At 56.3% G+C, this 17,841-nt stretch overlaps 1 protein-coding gene across 1 annotated transcript in view; it reads left to right on the plus strand.

Moving 5' to 3' along the window:
* The window catches only part of PI4KA (phosphatidylinositol 4-kinase alpha), a 114,954-nt gene that overhangs the window by 27,831 nt on the left and 69,282 nt on the right, over nucleotides 1-17,841 (plus strand). The window contains exons 9-18 of the mRNA XM_044674684.1: nucleotides 1,026-1,091; nucleotides 2,581-2,677; nucleotides 5,039-5,230; nucleotides 8,626-8,726; nucleotides 9,588-9,717; nucleotides 11,017-11,149; nucleotides 11,468-11,563; nucleotides 12,057-12,240; nucleotides 13,223-13,326; nucleotides 15,261-15,429. Coding sequence (XP_044530619.1) covers nucleotides 1,026-1,091; nucleotides 2,581-2,677; nucleotides 5,039-5,230; nucleotides 8,626-8,726; nucleotides 9,588-9,717; nucleotides 11,017-11,149; nucleotides 11,468-11,563; nucleotides 12,057-12,240; nucleotides 13,223-13,326; nucleotides 15,261-15,429 — 1,272 coding nt within the window. The remainder of the gene's footprint in view (nucleotides 1-1,025; nucleotides 1,092-2,580; nucleotides 2,678-5,038; nucleotides 5,231-8,625; nucleotides 8,727-9,587; nucleotides 9,718-11,016; nucleotides 11,150-11,467; nucleotides 11,564-12,056; nucleotides 12,241-13,222; nucleotides 13,327-15,260; nucleotides 15,430-17,841) is intronic.

Here is a 17,841-nt window from a genome sequence, read left to right on the forward strand (position 1 = left end):
ATCCTTGGTGCCTGGCACATAGGAAATGCCTAATCAATGCTTGTGGCCTTTTTAAAAAATGATTTAAAAAGCAAGATTTTGTTAAGGGACACAGTGATGAATTGCCTTTTCCTGTGGCCCAGAGGGGCTGCAGGTTTCGTAGGAGGTGAGCATTCCCCTACTGAGGAGGTCCTGGATTTTGGGAAGGATGCAGGCATTCTGCACAAGCAGAAATAACCTAGCATGTTTGGGAGAATGAGTCTAATCTTGACATTTGATTTCTTGCTCTCCGGGCAACAGAAAATAAGGGAGGAAGGTGGGAGTCTTTGAAACTCAGACTTGCTGACCACTGCCAGGGACTCCTCCTGAGCTGGCCTGGACTCCAATCTCCTTTTTCATGGGGTCCTCATTTTGACCCAAAGGGGAGGGGGAGGAAGAGAGAGAGGGGGGGGGGTGTGAGTGTTTGCCTTAGTTTTCAGCATGTAAGTCCATTTGTTGGCCATCATTCATAGAGCTTGGACCCTGTGGCAGTGCTCTTGTGACCAGGAGGGAGAACCAGGGAAGTAAAGACTTGTAGAAAACCAAGCAAGAACATTTGTCCTCAAGCCCCCATGGCCAGAGAGCTCTTGAAGAAGAAACAGGAGTGGGGGTCCTGGGGCGGGGAATGTGTGCCCCACAATGAGTGCCCAGCATCAAGGGCTCTTCCCCTGGGATGTGGAGAACTGTGACAGCAGGTGGGCTTCTTTCCAGGAGGCTTCTTTCCTAGCTCCTCTCACATCTCCAGGGGCCAGTCGCCACTGGAAATCCCTTCAGGGCCAGGAAGTGGAATGCTGGGCTGAGTTCTCCTGGGTTTCTAAATTTTGTTTTGTTTTGTTTTCTTTTTCTTTTCTTTTCCCCTTTGGTGATCCTGGAATCAGACTGAGCTCTGCTCCATGATACTCCCAGAGGCTATTTCTAGCGGACTGATGCCATCTACACATTGGCCTCCTGGGATTCCTGTGCCCTTGGTTTCTTTTGACCATTTCTTTGGTTTATTTCTTCGGTAGGTGAAGAAGATCGTAGAGGAGCCTTTTCTCAAATCCTTGGATGTGATCGTGGCTAGTGTCACAGAGGTAGGTTATGCATGGAGCGGGTTATTGGGACACCAGTTGGGTTAGAACTCACGTAAGGTCAGCTCCAGGAGGAACCTTAGGACAGGGAATGTCAGGGCCAAGAGGGGCCTGAGAATATTAGATTTCTGGCTCAGTGGATAGAGAGTCAGGTCTAGAGACAGGAGATCCTGGGTTCCAATCTGGCCTCAGACACTTCCTAGCTCTATGACCCTGGACCAGTCACTTAACCTCCATTGCCTGGCCCTTATTGCTCTTCGCCTGGGAACCAATTATGGAACTGATTCTAAGATGGAAGGGAAGGGTTTAAAAAAAAAAAAGAAAAGAAAAGAAAGAGCATTCTGTAGATCCTGAAAGTCCATCTAGACCTGTTCTTTTTGCAGCTTGAGAACATGGGATCCACTCAGGGATACAGTGACTTGTCCAAGATCACACACTAAATGAGGGGTATTCTAACAATGAGAAAGAACTGACCTCTGGCTGACAGTAGGGTCAGAAGGGATGGCTTTTTCCAGTCTTTGAGGCTGTTGTCTCATTAGCTCCCCTATGAGAGAAGGATACTGGCTGGAGGGGTCTTTTGTTTCTCTTAATGAGCATTTAGCATGACTTGTTTCCTCCTTTCGTCTTAGCTAATGAGTGATGTCAGCAGGGTCACCCATTAGACAGAACCAGTTAAGTGATTCCCGTGAGAACCAGGGAAGTACTCACACCGGGCCAGGTTCCGGGATCCCATGAAAGCAGGGGCTCGTGATGTTCTGTGGGGGTCTCCACTTGAGTCAGCACAAAGTCTGAGGACAGGGGGAGGCATTCGAAGGTGGTAGGAAGGTGGGTGATGGGGGGAGACGGGCAAGATCTTGTGCAGAAATGCAGGCTCACAGGGCCTGATCTGGGATGGGTGCAGAGAGGAGTGTTCCTTGGATGATTCTTCTGCAGCTGCTGGACCAATCCGGATGGGCCCCCAAGAGCGAGGGGGTCTCTTCACCATAGTAATAGCTGCCCTTTCTTGTTTCTCATGTAACATAAGCTTCTCGTGGTCAGGCCTTGGTCTCTCTGTGCCTGGCCTGTGGTGGGAGAGGGCCTGGGGCAGTGCTTGTTGAGCAGTGGCCTCAATGGGCCTTGGTTCCAGAGGCGAGGAAACTGGGCTTAGGTTGAGGCCTGACCCAGCCAGTGGCTCGTGTGTCAGGGACAGGGCTCAGATGGAGCCTGATGCTCTCCTCCACCGAGATGATGGAGCAGGATGTCTGAGGGTCTGAGGATCAGAGTATAGAGGGCCTAGCGAGATCGGGGAGAGGAAAAGGAAAGGCAGACCGGGGTGCTTGAATGGCATTATGGGGGAAGGCACAGAGATGGAAGAAAAGGGCCTGGGCAGTGAGTCTCCTCCATTGGCTCAGGTGTGTGGTGCTGGGGAGGCCAGAGCAGGAGGAGCCTGAAGAGCCCTGGAGGAGAGGAGGGCCTGCTCCCTTCCCTTCCTAATGTCTGTGTCTTCTTGCAGGCCAACCCCAACATCGATGTGTACTATTCCACCTTTAGCGATCCTCTCTACGTCACCGTCTTCAAGATGCTCAGAGACACCCTGTACCACATAAAAGGTGGGTGACTCTTGGCCTTCTCAGCTAGTTGGGCCTGGGGGAGGGGGAGGGGGAAGGGCGACGGGCTGCTTCTCAGGACTGGCATAATTGATAACCAGCTGCTGTAAGATCCTCGGCTCTGGGCCAGAAGGGTGCCCTCAAACACGTGGAGACAGTGTGGGCTCCGGCCTCAGTGGTCGGGAGGCCCAGTTTATTTCCTCCAACCCGACTGGGCCGGCTTCTTTGAGCTTTTGCTCAGTGACCCCCAGGGAGAGGAGTGACTTCCCACGTGGGGGGAGGGAGGCAGTGCCTATCTCACCATCTCTTCTCCGTGGTGCCTGTCTACTGGTTCTGCCCTTGCCAGCCCATAACCTTCCTAGGATGACTTCTTAGGTGCCAGGAGGCTCATCTGCTTTTCCTCAGAGCCAGAGGGGACAGTCAAAGAATCAGAGGCTAATGAGCTGTGAGAGTGTGGATGTGCTGGACATGGAACCCAGGCCTTTGGCTTCCTCTCCCCTCTTAGTTCCTGCCCTCCCCACTGTGCTTCCCCCTTTGCCCTGCCCTGGGGGTCTCACCCTGGCATGGTCTCTTCAGGAGTGTGGCTAAGAGCACCCTGTACTTTTGTTTATAGTCACTACTGAGCATAGACCTTCCAGGCTTCCTCTGATGGTGGTGGTGGGGGGTGACCTTTGACTCTGTGCTCTGCTAGAGGTCCCGGGAAGACCAGGCCAGGCTCAGAGATGCTGCTCATGACATGTTAGTCTAGCACCCAACATCCTTTCTGCTCTCTGGCCTGGCTAGACTGCAGAGCCCAGGCTCGCCAGCAATGAAGGCCTTGGGGAAAGCCAGCCCAGTTGCAAACTGGTGCCTGTCTGTGAGCAAGAGCAGCCCCTGCTGGGTGTCCTGAAGACTTCAGAGCCATAGCCGGCTGGCCAGATGGCTGACATTTCAGCAGACAGAGATGGGAGGGAGGAGTGGGCATTCCTGGGGGAGTGGGTTAGTCCCTGTGCCTTAGCAGAGATCTGGAAGGAGTCTGCCTGGGGTGACATCTGGCCCTCAGGACCCCTGGGATCCTCCCTCTCTTTTCTGTGCTGTCTTTTTGGAGAGTCTGCGGTCTCCACACTTGAGACCAGCTTAGAGGACTGGGAATCTGCAGTGCCCTCAGTTGCCAGCCCTGGATTTCTGAGCTCCCTGGCTCTTATCTCCAGAAGGGGACCAGAGAGTTCCCTAACCCAGGCATGTAACTGCAGGGCCTCTGCCTCCTGGGGCCTTCATCCTCTCAGCAAAATTAGCTCTCAGGCCACATGATTTCAGGGAATTAAGGTTTTGCCATTTTGACCTTATTTGGTTTGGTTTGACTTTTGTTTACAGCTTTCCCCTCCATTTCTTTTTAAATTTTGTTTTTAATTTGTTTTTAAATTTTTTCCATGGTTCCACGATTCAAGTTCTTATCCCACCCAAGCTGACGCACATTTCCACTGGTTTCTTCATGTCATTGATCAAGACCTATTTCCATATTATTGATAATTGCACTGGGGTGGTCCTTTCGAGTCTACATCCCCAATCATGTCTGCCTCAGCCCATGTGTTCAAGCAGTTGTTTTTCTTCTGTTTCCACTCCTGCAGTTCTTCCTCTGAATGTGGGTAGCGTTCTTTTCCTTCCCTTCCATTTCAGAATCAGTACCGTGTATTGGTTCTAAGGCAGATCCACCAAACCACCTTGCCACCCCGTTTTGGTTTATTAAAGAAGGCGTGACTTCTGTGCACCTCCCTCCTGTGCTGGTCCCTTGACTGGGTTTGCTCCTCCCTCCCCAGGCAGCTTCCTGCCTTCTCTCCTGTGATCAGGATGTCCAGTCTCTGAGACCTCGGGGAGAAAGGGAAAATGCCCCGGGCTTCAGATTCTCAGTGCCAGTGCTTATTGGCTGCTTCAGAGGTTGTCCTTGAGCCTCTGCTTTCACATCCAGAAAGTGGGAATAGTAGGCCCTGCAGCCCTGTTCTCTCAGGGCCACTTGGAGGAAAGTACTGTAGAAATGGACTGGGAGGTGAGCTGGGGCAGCTGAGTGGCTCAGTGGATGGAGAGCCAGGCCTAGAGATGGGAGGTCCTGGGTTCAAATCTGGCCTCAGACACTTCCCAGATGTATGACCCTGGGCAAGTCACTTGACCCCCATTGCCTCCCCTTACCACTCTTCTGCTTTGGAACCCATACACAGTATTGACTCCAAGATGGAAGGTGAGGGCTTAAAAAAGAAGGATAAAAAGAAGTGGACAGGGGCTCCTCTTGGGCCTTTTCTGGGTTCAGAAGGTCTTTCTGGTCAGACCTGGGGATTGCCTCTGCCGCCCCCACTCCCCGACGCAGGCTGTCTCTGCCTTTGTTCCTGCCAGACCTCCCGATGGCCTTCGTGAAGGAGATGCATGACTTTGTGCTAGAACAATTTAACAGGAGCCAGTCCGAGCTACAGAAGATTCTCCATGATGTCGACCGTTTCTCCAACGAGCTGAGCCCCCTGAAGCTTCGCTGCCAGGCCAATGCAGCCTGTGTGGACCTCATGGTGTGGGCCATCAAGGATGAGCAAGGTAACAGACCCCGAGGGCTTGTGGGGGGCCGGGATCTGAGCAGGGGGAGCCCCCTGCACCTTTCCTTGTTTCAGGGCCTTCTGAGTCAGGCCCAGCCCACCTTCTTGGCCCCGAGTCATTCCATTGCTGGAATTGACCCTGTGTTCTAGCCCAGCCTGGACTCCTCCCCATTCTGCCAACATTCCTCTTTACTTTTCCAACATGGCAACCACCTTGGGCTGCCCACTACTGCCACACACCTGGCCTGCTCTCCTGCTTGGCTTATGCATGGGATGCCCTCCCTCGAGATGGAGGTGTTTTCTCCCCCATCTGGCCCCTGGCACTTTGGGCTTCTCTTCTGGATTAGGGGTTCAATTGACAGATCAGTGCAGTGGTCAGGGCAGAGGTGTGGGCCTCAGTGTCTGGCCCGCAGAGCCCTTGGGCCCAGCTCTGTGAGGGGAAGCTCTCTCCTCTTTAGTCAGGGACAGCGTGCATAAAGCTATAGCCTGTGTCATCACTAAAGCCCATTTTGTAGTTTTGGGCTGCGGGTATCTCCTCCAGGCTGTAGATGGGAGGCCCTGGATGTCCCACAAACGAATGAATGAACAGATAAAAAGATGGAGCTTACTTGGCCCAGAAAAACTGCTTTCCAGGGGAGTGTCAGGATGGAGGAGAGAGCGGCCGGGAATGAGAGCCGGACCGGCCTGGCTCTGCTGGACTCTCCAGAGTGGCCAGGGATGAGCTATAGGGCCAGTTAGCCTGGAGAGAAAGAAAGCTTCCCCACAGTCTGAGGAGCCCCAAGGTGGAGCAGGAACCAGAAATGGGCCCAGTGACCTCCCCCTCCCCCAGCAGTGGTGGGTGGGCTTCTAGACAGATTCTGAGGGCAGAGAATAAGCATGTGCCCAGCATTTTGCTGAGCGGGAAGGAGGGGCTGTTGTCATCCCATTTTACAGATGGGGAAATGGAGGCGGTGAAGGGATATGGCCAGGCTCACCCTTCTAGAAGTGTCAGAAGTCAGTCCTTAGTGCTCTGTCCACTGTAGGGCCACTGAGCTTCCTGGCTAGCTAGTCTAGGTGGCCTCTACGGGGGCTGAGGTGGAGGGCAGCCAGGCCAAGAGGGAAGGGAGACACAGTGGTGAGATGGAAGACCCCCAGTGGGCACGGAGAGCAGACAGTCTTGGGTGAAGGGGCCTGCCGCCTCTCCACCTTTAGTTCCATCAGGCTGAGAAGGCTGGCGGCCTTTGAGGGGCTCACACCCAAGCTATTGCTGTCTTAGGGAGCTGGTGTCAAGCGATCCCCATGGAGAAGTCCCCCAACCTGAGCTTCCCTCTCGCCCTGGTATTGAGAAGAGGCCCAAGAACTTACTGTGCGCTTGGTCTGGGCCTCATCAGCAACGTACCCTCCCTCCTCCGTCTACACGAGCGGCCTGTTCTCAGCCATTCTTAGGGTAGACGATGCTGCCATTCAAACCCCAGCTGGCGTGAGGCTCTGGCATGAGGGGACAGACCTGTTTATATTGGCGCAGAGCGTGGACAGCTGCTTCACACAGCAGTCAGGCTCTGATCTTGTCATTTCCCCAAATACCAATTTTCTAGGAATCTGGAGCCCCCAGATATTAGCTTTGCCCTGAGCTAAGGCTTCAGTAAACCTTTTACAAAAAACAACAGAGAAAGGGGCAGCTGGGTGGCTCGGTGGATAGAGCCAGGCCTAGAGATGGGAGGTCCTGGGTTCCAATCCGGCCTCAGACGCTTCCTCTCTGGGTGACCCCTATTGCCTTGCTCTTGCTGCTCTGCCTTGGACCCTCCCCTCCCCCCGTATTGATTCTAAGATGGAAGGGAGAAGGGTTCAAGTAAAACAACAGAGTGGCTTGTGGGGAAGACAGGCAGCCCTCCACCCTGGGCCGGGGCACCGATGTTCAGCCCGTCACCACTGCTTGTAAACTGACCAGGGCAGCCGCTGCTTGGGGTTGTTGAGGATTAATTGGATCACAGTGCCTAGCACATTGTAGGCGCTTAATCAGGGCTCACTCTCTCCTTTCCACCCCATTTAGTTGTAGGGTGGGTCCTGCCTGGAATCCAGGAGATTTTCTCCTTTATCTCACAAAGTGGCCTCCCCACTCAGAGAGGTGACAATTAAACCAGAAAATAAAAAGAATTGGCCCACCTAACCCCGAGGCCAAGTGGGTGGCCCAGGAGGGGAGAAGATGGTGCCCTCTTACGGCTCCCCTTTGAGCCCAGGCTGGCCAGGCCTCATTTCACCCCATTTAGCTTCCATCTTTTTTCCCACCCCGTGGGGGCCCGATTCCTCCTGGGCATCGCCCAGCCACCTGGGCCATGAAGCTGGAGAGTCTGCTCATCACACCTGCTCAGCTCACCCCTCCTCAGGCATCTTCCCATCCCCCTCTGACTCAGCTCCGATCGTGAGTGCGTTTTCCCTGGTGTCCCCCAGAAGCTGGCCCTGCTGCCTTGATGTGCCGGAGGCCCCGAAGGACAAGGCCTCCCTCTCCTCCAGGACAGCCTTTACTTTGATGAAGCCTGTGCTCGGGTCTGCCCAGACTTCCCTGACTGCCCCTGGTGTGGTCCGGCTGGGGCCCTGCCGCCTCGGATAACAGTGATAGCCTGGGGGTGGGCAGAGCTAGCATCACAGCCTCCCAACACCCCTGGGAGGGAGGGCTCCTCTCACCCTCATTTTACACACAAGGAAACTGAGGCAGACAGGAGGTGCCACTTGCCCAGGGCCCACAGCCCCTGAGTATCTACGGCCAGCTTTGAACATGGGGCTTCCTGGCTCCAAGCCCAGATGTGCCGCCATTACCCTGGCTTTCTCAGCTGCCCCCTGGTGCTGCCGACTCGTCTTGAACAGGGTCAGGGGAGTGCCAAGGCTTTGTTGGGTGTTTACAGGAGGGTTAGGTCCAGTATCTGTGGGGACTCTGGCCTGCCAGGGGGAATGGGGAGAGGGGGAACAATGCCACCCTCTGCCCTACCCTTGGTGATCATCATGCATCCTTGGTTGGAGTCTGGAAGGGAGGGGAGTGAGCATTTATGGAGTGCCTGCTGTGTGCCAGGCTGTGTGGCCTCTATGTACATTCCAGGGACAGTTCCCCTGATGTAGGGGTTGGCCTTGCTGGCCACAGGGCCCTCCCCCCTGCCCCCCCGTAACTGAACCGTTGCCCCATGTCCCCCCGGAGAAGGAGAATCATGTAGTCACCTGCTCCAAGTCCTTCCCACTGGCATCCCAGCCTGGGCTTTCACCCTCAGCTGGTGCCTGGATGGGCCACAGTCTGGATCATGGAGGCAGAAGGCTCTGTCCCTGCAGTCTCAAGGTGCCTGCCTACAGACGGACGGAGCTCATGGCTCGTCATGTAAACGGGGCCCTCAGGGAGTCCCTGATTTCTCCTTTGTGTTTTTGGACTCCCAGGAGCAGAAAACCTCTGCCTCAAGCTGTCCGAAAAGCTGCAGTCCAAGACGTCCAGCAAAGTTATCATCGCCCACCTCCCCCTGATCATCTGCTGCTTGCAGGTGGGTCCCCTTGTGTCTGTCCAGAAGCCTCTAGCCACACCAGGCACCCAGGAGCACCCTGGCCTTGCCTTTGAGCTGGGGGCTGTGTACGGAGGCCAGCCTGTCCCCTTCCTCCCAGTTCACTGGTAGGATTTGGGGCTGTTGGTCCCCGCCTAGTCCAGGACCTTTACTTTCCCTTAGAGCTGTGCCCACAGCCTTTTGGGCTGAAGCCTTTGCTTTCCTCAGGGGGCCCCAAGTGCCCAGGGGATGCTGCAGGGGGCCTCTCTGCCTCGGCTCTCCTCGGGCTGCTTTTTGGGACTAGGCTCCAGGCCCACCTTCTGGCCAAGGCCTTTCCCCTGCACTCCCACCTTGGCCACTTAGCCCAGCTCCTAGTGGTGCTTAATCCTTCTTGGTGACTGACCCACTGACCCAGGCAGCACTGGCCAGCATGCCCATGCTCCTGGCCTCTCTTTGGCCTACCCAGAAGCAGTCCAGGCTCCTGCCCCCTAGGCCTGGGTTCCTGACATTCCTGTTAGGATATACTGGTGGTTCCTCATGAGCTCACTGCCCTGCTGACACTGCCCAGTCAGCTGCCTCTCAAGGTGGCCTCACGAGATGATGTGGTCCTGCCACTGCCCACCAGGAGTCGCGCTGTCCACTTAGGACTAATGGACTGCGTGCGAGTAGCCAGAGCTAGTCAGCAGAAAAGTGGGCTGCTTCTGAGGTGGTGAGCTCCCTGTCCCTGGGAAGGCTGTGAAGAAGGCTTGAGGCAGGGAGTGCCAGCTGATGCCCTGGATGCCATGGTGGCCTACACCTTCATCTCCTGCCTCCTCCTGCTCCCCTACTGTCCTGATCTGACTGTGGCTCCTTTTTTCCTTTTAGGGCTTAGGGCGCCTGTGCGAACGATTCCCAGTGGTGGTTCACTCGGTGATGCCATCTTTGCGGGACTTCCTTGTCATCCCGTCCCCGGTGCTGATCAAGCTCTACAAATACCACAACCAGTACCATGCAGGTAGCGTGGCCCACACACACACACTGGGGGCCCTGGGCTAGTTACCACATGGTTCTCTGCCTCGGTTTACCCAGCCGAAAAATGAGGATCATGAACCTCACAGGATTGTTGGGGGGATCCAGTGAGTTCCTATTGGTAGTGTTCCTGGCACACAGTGAGTCTCAATAAATGCTTGTCGCTTCATGCCATTCCTCCCGTAGAGCCCCGGTTTTGGAGGTGGAAGTCACTGTTTTTCTGTCCTCAGGCCTGGGCTTTGAGACTTCCCTGTTCTGAGCCTCAGTTTACTCCTCTGTCAGATGCAGCTGCCTGTGGGAATCTCCTGTAAACCAGGAAAAAGATGTCAGCTTTTCAGGGTGATGCCATGCCTGAGGCCATCTCCCGAATCCCTTCCTTCTTCCCTGGTCCCTCAGTGATAACCGCAGTCCTCTCCCTCCCAACAGCTGAGGAGGAGGCACTGCCCTGGGGGCTGCCCATAGCCCAGCCCAAGCTCACCAGGTCCTCGGGAGGCTTTGAGGGAGTCATGTCCAGATGAGTGGTGCGCTCTCGGGGCGCCCACCCCCAGCAGCCTGAGCCCCCTGGCACTTAGGTCTGCTTGCCTGCCCCGGGCACCATCTTGTCATCATGGGCACTTCGTAAGCATGTGGCCGAGAGATAGTGTTCAGGAATCCCTGCTTTTCCCCCACCGCTGGGAAGCGAGGACACGGCCTTCCCATAGCCGAGCTCCCCAGGCTGTTCCTTAGGCTAGAGATGAACAGAGAGAAGGGGGAAAAGTTCCAGAAAACCCCCCAATCCTAATGTCTGACCTCGTATGTGGGGGGCCCCCCCCCGGCAGGCAGGGGTCCCTGGGGTCGCCTGTCACTGTTCTCCTCCTAGGCTTGGCCAGGGCCCTTCCTTTGCTTCCTCACATTCCCGCCTTCTCCTGCTTCTCCGGATTCCTCCTGGTCTGAGGGTGTTGCTGCCCGGCTCCCGACCCCTCAGAGGAGAACTCAAGTGACTTTTCCTTCTTTTAGCCCTTCCCTTCTAGCTTAGACTCCATACTGAGTATTGGTTCCAAAGCGGATGAGTGCTAAGGGCCAGACGGGGGTTAAGTGACTTGTCCAGGGCTGCCACATTGGAAGCCGGGAGCTCCCGTCTCCGAGCCCCCTAGCTGCCCCCTTTCCTCTTCTTTTTGCCCGAGAGAAACCTCGGGGTAGCCTTGTGAGAGAACCAAGCTGAGCCCATGGGGGAGACTTAGGGTTGGGATTTGGACAGAGGAGCAGAGCAGTGCCAAGACGAGCCTCCGTGCCCATTTGCCTCTAGTGAACGGCAATGACATCAAGATCAGCGTCACCAACGAGCATTCCGAGCACACGCTGAACGTGGTGGCGGGGAAGAAGTCCCAGCCGTCCATGTATGAGCAGCTGCGGGACATCGCCATCGACAACGTCTGCAGGTGAGCTCTGGGGGGACCGAGGCGCCGCTTCCTCTTCCCTCACGGGCAAGCCAGAAAGGGAAGAGAAACAGGGTCGTCCTGTCCTCACGGACAGAGAGACAGACAGTGGGGCCCCGGACGAGCTGGGCTGTGCGTGGTCTGATCCAGGAAGACAGACACACACTCAGGAGCCCTGGGGCTCGCGGGAGCCTCTTAGACATGTCCCTGGCCCTGAGCTGGGCAGGAGGAGAAGAAGGCCACCGGCAGTGATGGTGCTCCTGCCTCCTGGGCTCCTCCTTGGGGGCCTTCTCATCTCAGGGCTTTTCTATGGCTCTTCAGGTGTCTGAAAGCTGGGCTGACAGTGGATCCTGTGATCGTGGAGGCCTTCCTGGCCAGCCTCTCCAACAGGCTCTATATTTCTCAGGAGAGCGACAAGTAAGGCCTCTGGATTCTGACTTGTGCTGTGTGGAGGGCAGGGGGCTGGGTGGGTTGGGGTTGGGGTTTGATGTGCGCCTAGAGACAGACTAGTGAGGAGGCCAGGCCAGGCTGGGCCCCCTGGGCTTCTCGGGACCTCAGGCCCCTCATCTGTAAAATGGGCCGCTCCTCACTCTTCGGGTTGAGCATTGTGAGACCAGCTCCTTGGCATGCTTTATCAGTATGATGCTAATGCCGATGGTGGCAGGATTTGCTCATCTCAGAGGCAACCTCACTAATCATGCGCAGGTGCCTCTACTGACCTTTTAGAAAGGGAGAAGGTCTCTATGTCCAGGCCAGAGAGTTTGACTCTGGTAGGCCTGGCTGGCTCTGCCCAGGCACCATGTCAGTCAGTCCCCTGAGGGCAGGGCCTGGCACAGGCCCTTAAGGAGTGCTGAATGTCTGGAGCCTCTGCCCGTTCCTGAGGTCTGGCCCTTGTGTTCCTTGCCCACAGGGATGCTCACCTGATTCCTGACCACACGATCCGGGCCCTGGGGCACATCGCTGTGGCCCTGAGGGACACCCCCAAAGTCATGGAGCCCATCCTGCAGATCCTGCAGCAGAAGTTCTGCCAGCCTCCGTCTCCCCTCGACGTGCTCATCATCGACCAGCTGGGCTGCCTGGTGATCACTGGCAATGTGAGGCACCACCCTAAACCTGCTGTCCTGGGATCCCTGAATCCCCCAGCTGGTGGCAAAGCCTTTCTTTAAGGGCAGTGAGGAGGCTCAGTGGACAGAGCACCAGGCCTGGCTTCACATCTGGCCTCAGATGCTTCCTAGCTGTGTTACCCTGGGCAAGTCATTTAACCCCATTGCCTGGCCCTCACAAGCCCATCTTTGGTTAAGAAAGGCCCCGTGGTGCTGAAGAAGGACTAAGGGCCCATGATTGGATCATGGGTCTGGCTTCTTGCTCTGCCCCTCCTCCTCTGAGCTTTTGGGCCCTCATCAGTCTGAGAGAAGGGGCCCCTACTGATCCCCATGGCCTAGTTCAAGGCTAATATTGGGCCTGTATTCTGGAAGGACTGGTTGCTGGCCCAGCACGTGGACGTCCCCAGGCTAGGCCAACGCACCTTTCACTTTGAGAGGAGAATTAGCTTTAAGTGGACCCTAAGGATAGAACCGGAAGGATCTGAACCAGAATCCTTTTTGCCATAGAATTGCAATGGAAGCCTGCCTTTTCCTGCCATCCTTCAGAGCCAGAAGGGGCCCCCGCCCTTCTCCTTTGGGGGCTTCTCTTCTCAGGCCTTTTCTGTGGCTCTTTAGGTGTTCAGCCTCTACTGCTCAGCCAGAAAACCTTTCCTAGAGCATCCCAAGAAATTGGCCATCTCTCCTTTGCTCAGAGTCCTTCAGGGAGGACACCCACCCTCTGCTGGTACAGATTGCAGCCTGGAGCTGCTCAGGCCACAGTCCTGGGGGCCTGAACCTCTGTTGCTGGGCAGATGTTTGTCAACAGATGCCAGGCCCAGATGAGATAGGTCCCTGGCACAGCCTCTGGGAGCCCTGAGCCCCTTCCATGCCCTGGTTAGGCCTCAGGACCCGCCTAGAAGGGCAGGGTTTGCCCGGGGGTAGCTTAGGAAACTTTGGGAAGGCTCTAATGACTTCTGGGCAATTTCTCTTTCAGCAATACATTTACCAAGAGGTCTGGAACCTTTTCCAGCAGATCAGCGTCAAGGCCAGCTCCGTGGTGTATTCAGCCACCAAAGACCCCAAAGATCATGGCTACAGGTAATGCCCTGCCGTGAGGCCCCTCAGCCTCCAATGAGCAGAGTGCTTCCTCCAGCGAGCTCTTTTCAGGGCCCTTCTGTCCTTGTCTGTCCCAGCCTTCATTCCTGGCCCCCCGCAATCCCACGTTACTGCCCCTCCTGCATCGGCCTCATCTCTCTGCTTATCGGCACCTTGGCCTTCTGCTCCTACTGCTCAGCTCCTACTGATCCCTGCCCCCAACCCCAGGTTTTGTATGTGACATTAGATGTGCCCCCCACCCCGGGTCAGAGACTGTCCTTGCCTGTGGTCTCTGCTTCCCCCTGTGCCCAGCCCCGTGTGGGCAGGGAGGTGCTTCAGGGCTGATAGATCATAGAGTGGCAGCCAAATCTCCTAAGACTGTACAATCTGCCCTCACCTGGGCTGGCCCACAGTAGCTGGGCACATGGTACAGAGGACCAAGGGGACCCCTGAGGGAGGGGGCACGGCCTCTTGACCTGTTCAGCCCATCTCCATTCTAATGGAGCCTGCCTGCCCGCCTTCGTCCATCCTGAGGGTCTTGGGCACAGACCAATCAGGACGGGAGGCAGAGGCCCGAGGTCTAGTTCTGTCCCTCGCCAGCCATGAGCCCTCGGAAGCCTGAGCCCCGTCTCGGTCCCTTGCTGGCTGTGGGCCCCTGGAAGCCTGGGCCTTTCCTGGAGTGCTGTGGCCATTGATGGGTCTGTGGCTCTAGTGTCTCCTGCCTCTCCAGGCCTCATTCCGGCCTCGGCTTCTTTGCTTTCTCATCCAGCCGTGCTCCCAGGGCAGCTCCTACCCCCCTCTGAGTACTCGTCCCAGGCCGGTGCCCAGAGGCAGCTCTTGCTCCCAGAGCATCCTGGGCTAGCAATGTGGACTCTCTGTACCCCAGGCTATGCCATGGCCTCCTGTTTTATGGATGAGGCTGCTGAGGTTGGCAGAGGCCCCTGGGCCAGCAGCTGGCCAGTTCTCTTGCCTCCTCCCTAGGGCTGGTCACAGAACAAAGCCTCTTGTAAAGTGGAAAGTTGGGCAGGAATGCAAGCCTCTGTCATCAGTTGGAGTTGACCAGCCAAGTTGGCGTCCACTTCAGAGCAGACCAACTTGCTCCTCTGCTCTTGGCCTCTGCTTGTCCATCTGAAAAATGGGGCTGAGAGGTGGGACCCATTTCCCAGGGTTGTGGGGATTATCAGATGAGAGAATGAGCTTGAAGTGCTTTGAAGCCCCATGTCTCTGGCCCCGAGCCGAGCCCAGCCCCCTCCTGTCAAATTCTGTGCCAGGGGGCAGGGCGGGCATCATCATCAGTGTTAGGGATGACAGTATTAAATCCCGTGTGTCCCAGGAGGGTCTAGGACAGTGTGGGTGACCCTTTCAGAGACCATGTGCCACACTGTACCTTCAAGCTGCCTGTGAGCTCCCGCATTGCCCCAGAGAGTGGAGGGAGGAAGTGCCCACATTGGGCTGCTGGGCGGAGGGCTGGGGCACGTGAACATTGCCCCCTCCAGTGTGCTGGGGCACGTGAGCCAACACGGACCTAGGACGTAGTCGGCCCTGAGCAGTCTGTCCCGCAGGCCTCTTCCCTGATCCTGCATGCTCCTTGGGTTTGGGAACTGGCTCAAACGCCCTGGCAGAGCGGCCTGGGCTCAAATGTAATGAAATGGAGCCCAGCTGGGCCCGGCCCACGGTGGGTACAGGGTCTTGTTCCTTCCCTGATCTCAAGGCCAGCCCTTCACACACACGACTGAAGCATGCCGGGCCCTCCCTGCAGAGCCGGAGCCTGGAGGTTCCCTGTCTGCCCTTCCTCAGCCTCCTGCCCTGCCCAGTTCCAGAAAAGCTCCAGCCCCCTCCTCCAGACCACAGCTGTGCCCAGGCCCAGGCCAGATGGAGATGGGCCCATCTGGGCCTCGTCCCTTGGCCGGGGGTCAGGTTTGCCCTCCTCTTGCTAGGCACTGCTCCTTGGCTGTGATCAACGCCCTGGCCAACATCGCCGCCAACATCCAGAATGAGCACCTGGTGGACGAGCTGCTCATGAACCTGCTTGAGCTTTTTGTGCAGCTGGGCCTAGAAGGGAAGCGAGCCAGTGAGCGGGCCAGCGAGAAAGGGCCAGCCTTGAAGGTAAGCCCATCTCACCCTTCCCAGTGCCCTGGCCAGGGCCGGAGGGGCCCCAGAGACCATCGAGGCCCTCCCTCTTGTTTGACAAAGTCAAATGGCCTGCCTGAGGCTCCCCTGCAGGAAGCGTCTGAGCCATGACTTCCTTTCCCCGGACGTACGACTGCTGGGCCCAGGAGGCCTGGGCTCCTGCCACTGGCTGAAATAGGCACCTTTTAATTTAAGGGCAAGGAATGAGGAAGAATTTAGGAATCATCCCCAGACTCTGGAGAAGACAGACACATGGGAGCAAAAGCTGAAGGAGGAGGGAATTGGGGGAGGTCTCTCCACTGGCAGCCAGGTAGAGGATGGATTGGAGTCGGGGAGACTTGTGGTGGCCCCCCCCCCACCTCAACCCCTCATTGCAGCAGGCAGTCCTGGGAGGCAGCTGAGAGAGGAATGTGTAGCTGTGCTGATATGGGGTGTAGGGGTTACACTCATTGTTCCTGGAGGGCCTCTGGGTCTCCTCCGGAGCCTGGCTCTCCGGGGCTCTGCCCACTCTGGCTGCTTGCCGAATGTCTGTAGGCCGAGTGACCATTCCCATTAAGCCGATGGCCTCCTCTGGGGTTCCCCTTCCCTCTCTGCCACTACCACCCCAGCCCTCTTGGTTGGAATAGCCTCTCTGGGGATTCCCTTGTCCCCTTCCAAGCCTCCTCTATGGAGCTGTCTCTGCCCTTCCTGCTCAAAGCAGTCTCTCCCTCCTTCCGCTTCTCCCCATACTTGGTGTGGTTCTCTCCTTTACAGCCCTCACGTTGGCTTTGTGCCCGTAGGCCACGTCTCCTCTGCCATGATAAGCGCCCAGAGGCCCCAGGGCAGACCCAGGGATGCCCTTTATAGATTTTTTTTTTTTTATTTTAAACCCTTTAACTTCTGTGTATTGACTTATAGGTGGAAGAGTGGTAAGGGTAGGCAATGGGGGTCAAGTGACTTGCCCAGGGTCACACAGCTGGGAAGTGTCTGAGGCCGGATTTGAACCTAGGACCTCCCGTCTCTAGGCCTGGCTCTCAGTCCACTGAGCTACCCAGCTGCCCCCCCAGGGATGCCCTTTAGCTTTTGCCTTTGGGCCAAATGGGGTCCCACCTGGACTTCTTGTAGCCAGAATGTTTGTTCTGAGTTGAACGCCCTGGGCTTTCCCTTCGCCAGCTCCAGGATGGTCCTCCGAGCTCCCCTCACTTCTTTTCTTCCCTTCAGACTCTCAGTAACCCCAGGCCAGCAGTGTGTTCAGAGCCCTGCCCCAGAGTCCTATCAGTAGGCCGTGTCAGGACCCAGTGACCCCTAGATGCTCTTTGGGACTGTTGTGTGGATCGTGCTCCTGGCCACAAAGGTGTGCCACGAGGTCAGGGTTCCTTGCTTCCCATCTGCTCCAAGCCCCAGGAACAGGGAAGATTGTGGAGTGAGCCGAGCACTTGGAGTGAACTCATTGAGTCCAGGGAGAGTTGTTGAACAACTTCTTTCTACCTAAATTTTGGCCTGGATTGGATAGGACCCAAAGGACTAATGGGGAGTTTGTACCCAGATAAATGGAAGATGGTAGTAAGAGAGCAGTCAGCTGCTCTGAGCTCCGGCCAGAAGATGGTGGAGCCCCCATCAGTGATGTCTGAAAGGTTCTAGGAAAGGGTCCACAGGGTGGGAGAGAGGCACATGGCTGGGCTTTCCCACGAGGCCGGCAAACGCTTGAATCTGTTTACAAAGGGACAGTTAGTGATAGGGAGGTCGAGAAGGCAGGCGTGCTTACAGATAGCCGCACACGCCAGGCTAACTCTCGGGCCTTTCTTAGAGGATCACTTGAAGCCGTCGGGCAGACCTGTGCTAGAGGTGGTGTCGAGCCAGATTTTGGTGAAATGTTTCATAGCATCTCCTGCTCTTCCAGAAGCCACTGAACGCCTACACAGTGAGATGAAGCCAGAACTCTTTGGCCAGGCAGAGGGTTCAAAGTCAACTTGGAAGGTCTCCAGTGGCGGGCTCTAGGGATCTATTCTTGCCCAGTGGTTGTCAGTCATTTTTATTAATGGCTTGGACAGAGGCATGGCTGATGTGCCAGATGAGCGCAGAGAGGGCTAGCTAACACCATCTGATAGACCAGATTCCTCAAGACCTGGAGAGGGAAGAAAGTTGGTTCTGATGTTTCATAGGATCAGAGGGAAGTCCAAAGAAATCAGTGTGGCTGGTTGGACTAGAATTTTGGCTCAGCCGATTCGGGGGTTGGGGTCAACAGGAAGCCCACCAGGGCGAAGTGGAAAACAGAAAAGCTCCTGCCCTTGGGGACTTTAATAAAAGGGGGTCGGCTCCCAGGAATGAGGATGGTAGAGGCCTAGGGAACTCTGCCCTTGTCACACCAACAGCGGACTCTCGGATTCTGTCCTGAGCAGTATGCCCAGC

The sequence above is a fragment of the Gracilinanus agilis genome, chromosome 1, assembly GCF_016433145.1.
Source record: "Gracilinanus agilis isolate LMUSP501 chromosome 1, AgileGrace, whole genome shotgun sequence".
Classification (NCBI taxonomy): domain Eukaryota; kingdom Metazoa; phylum Chordata; class Mammalia; order Didelphimorphia; family Didelphidae; genus Gracilinanus; species Gracilinanus agilis.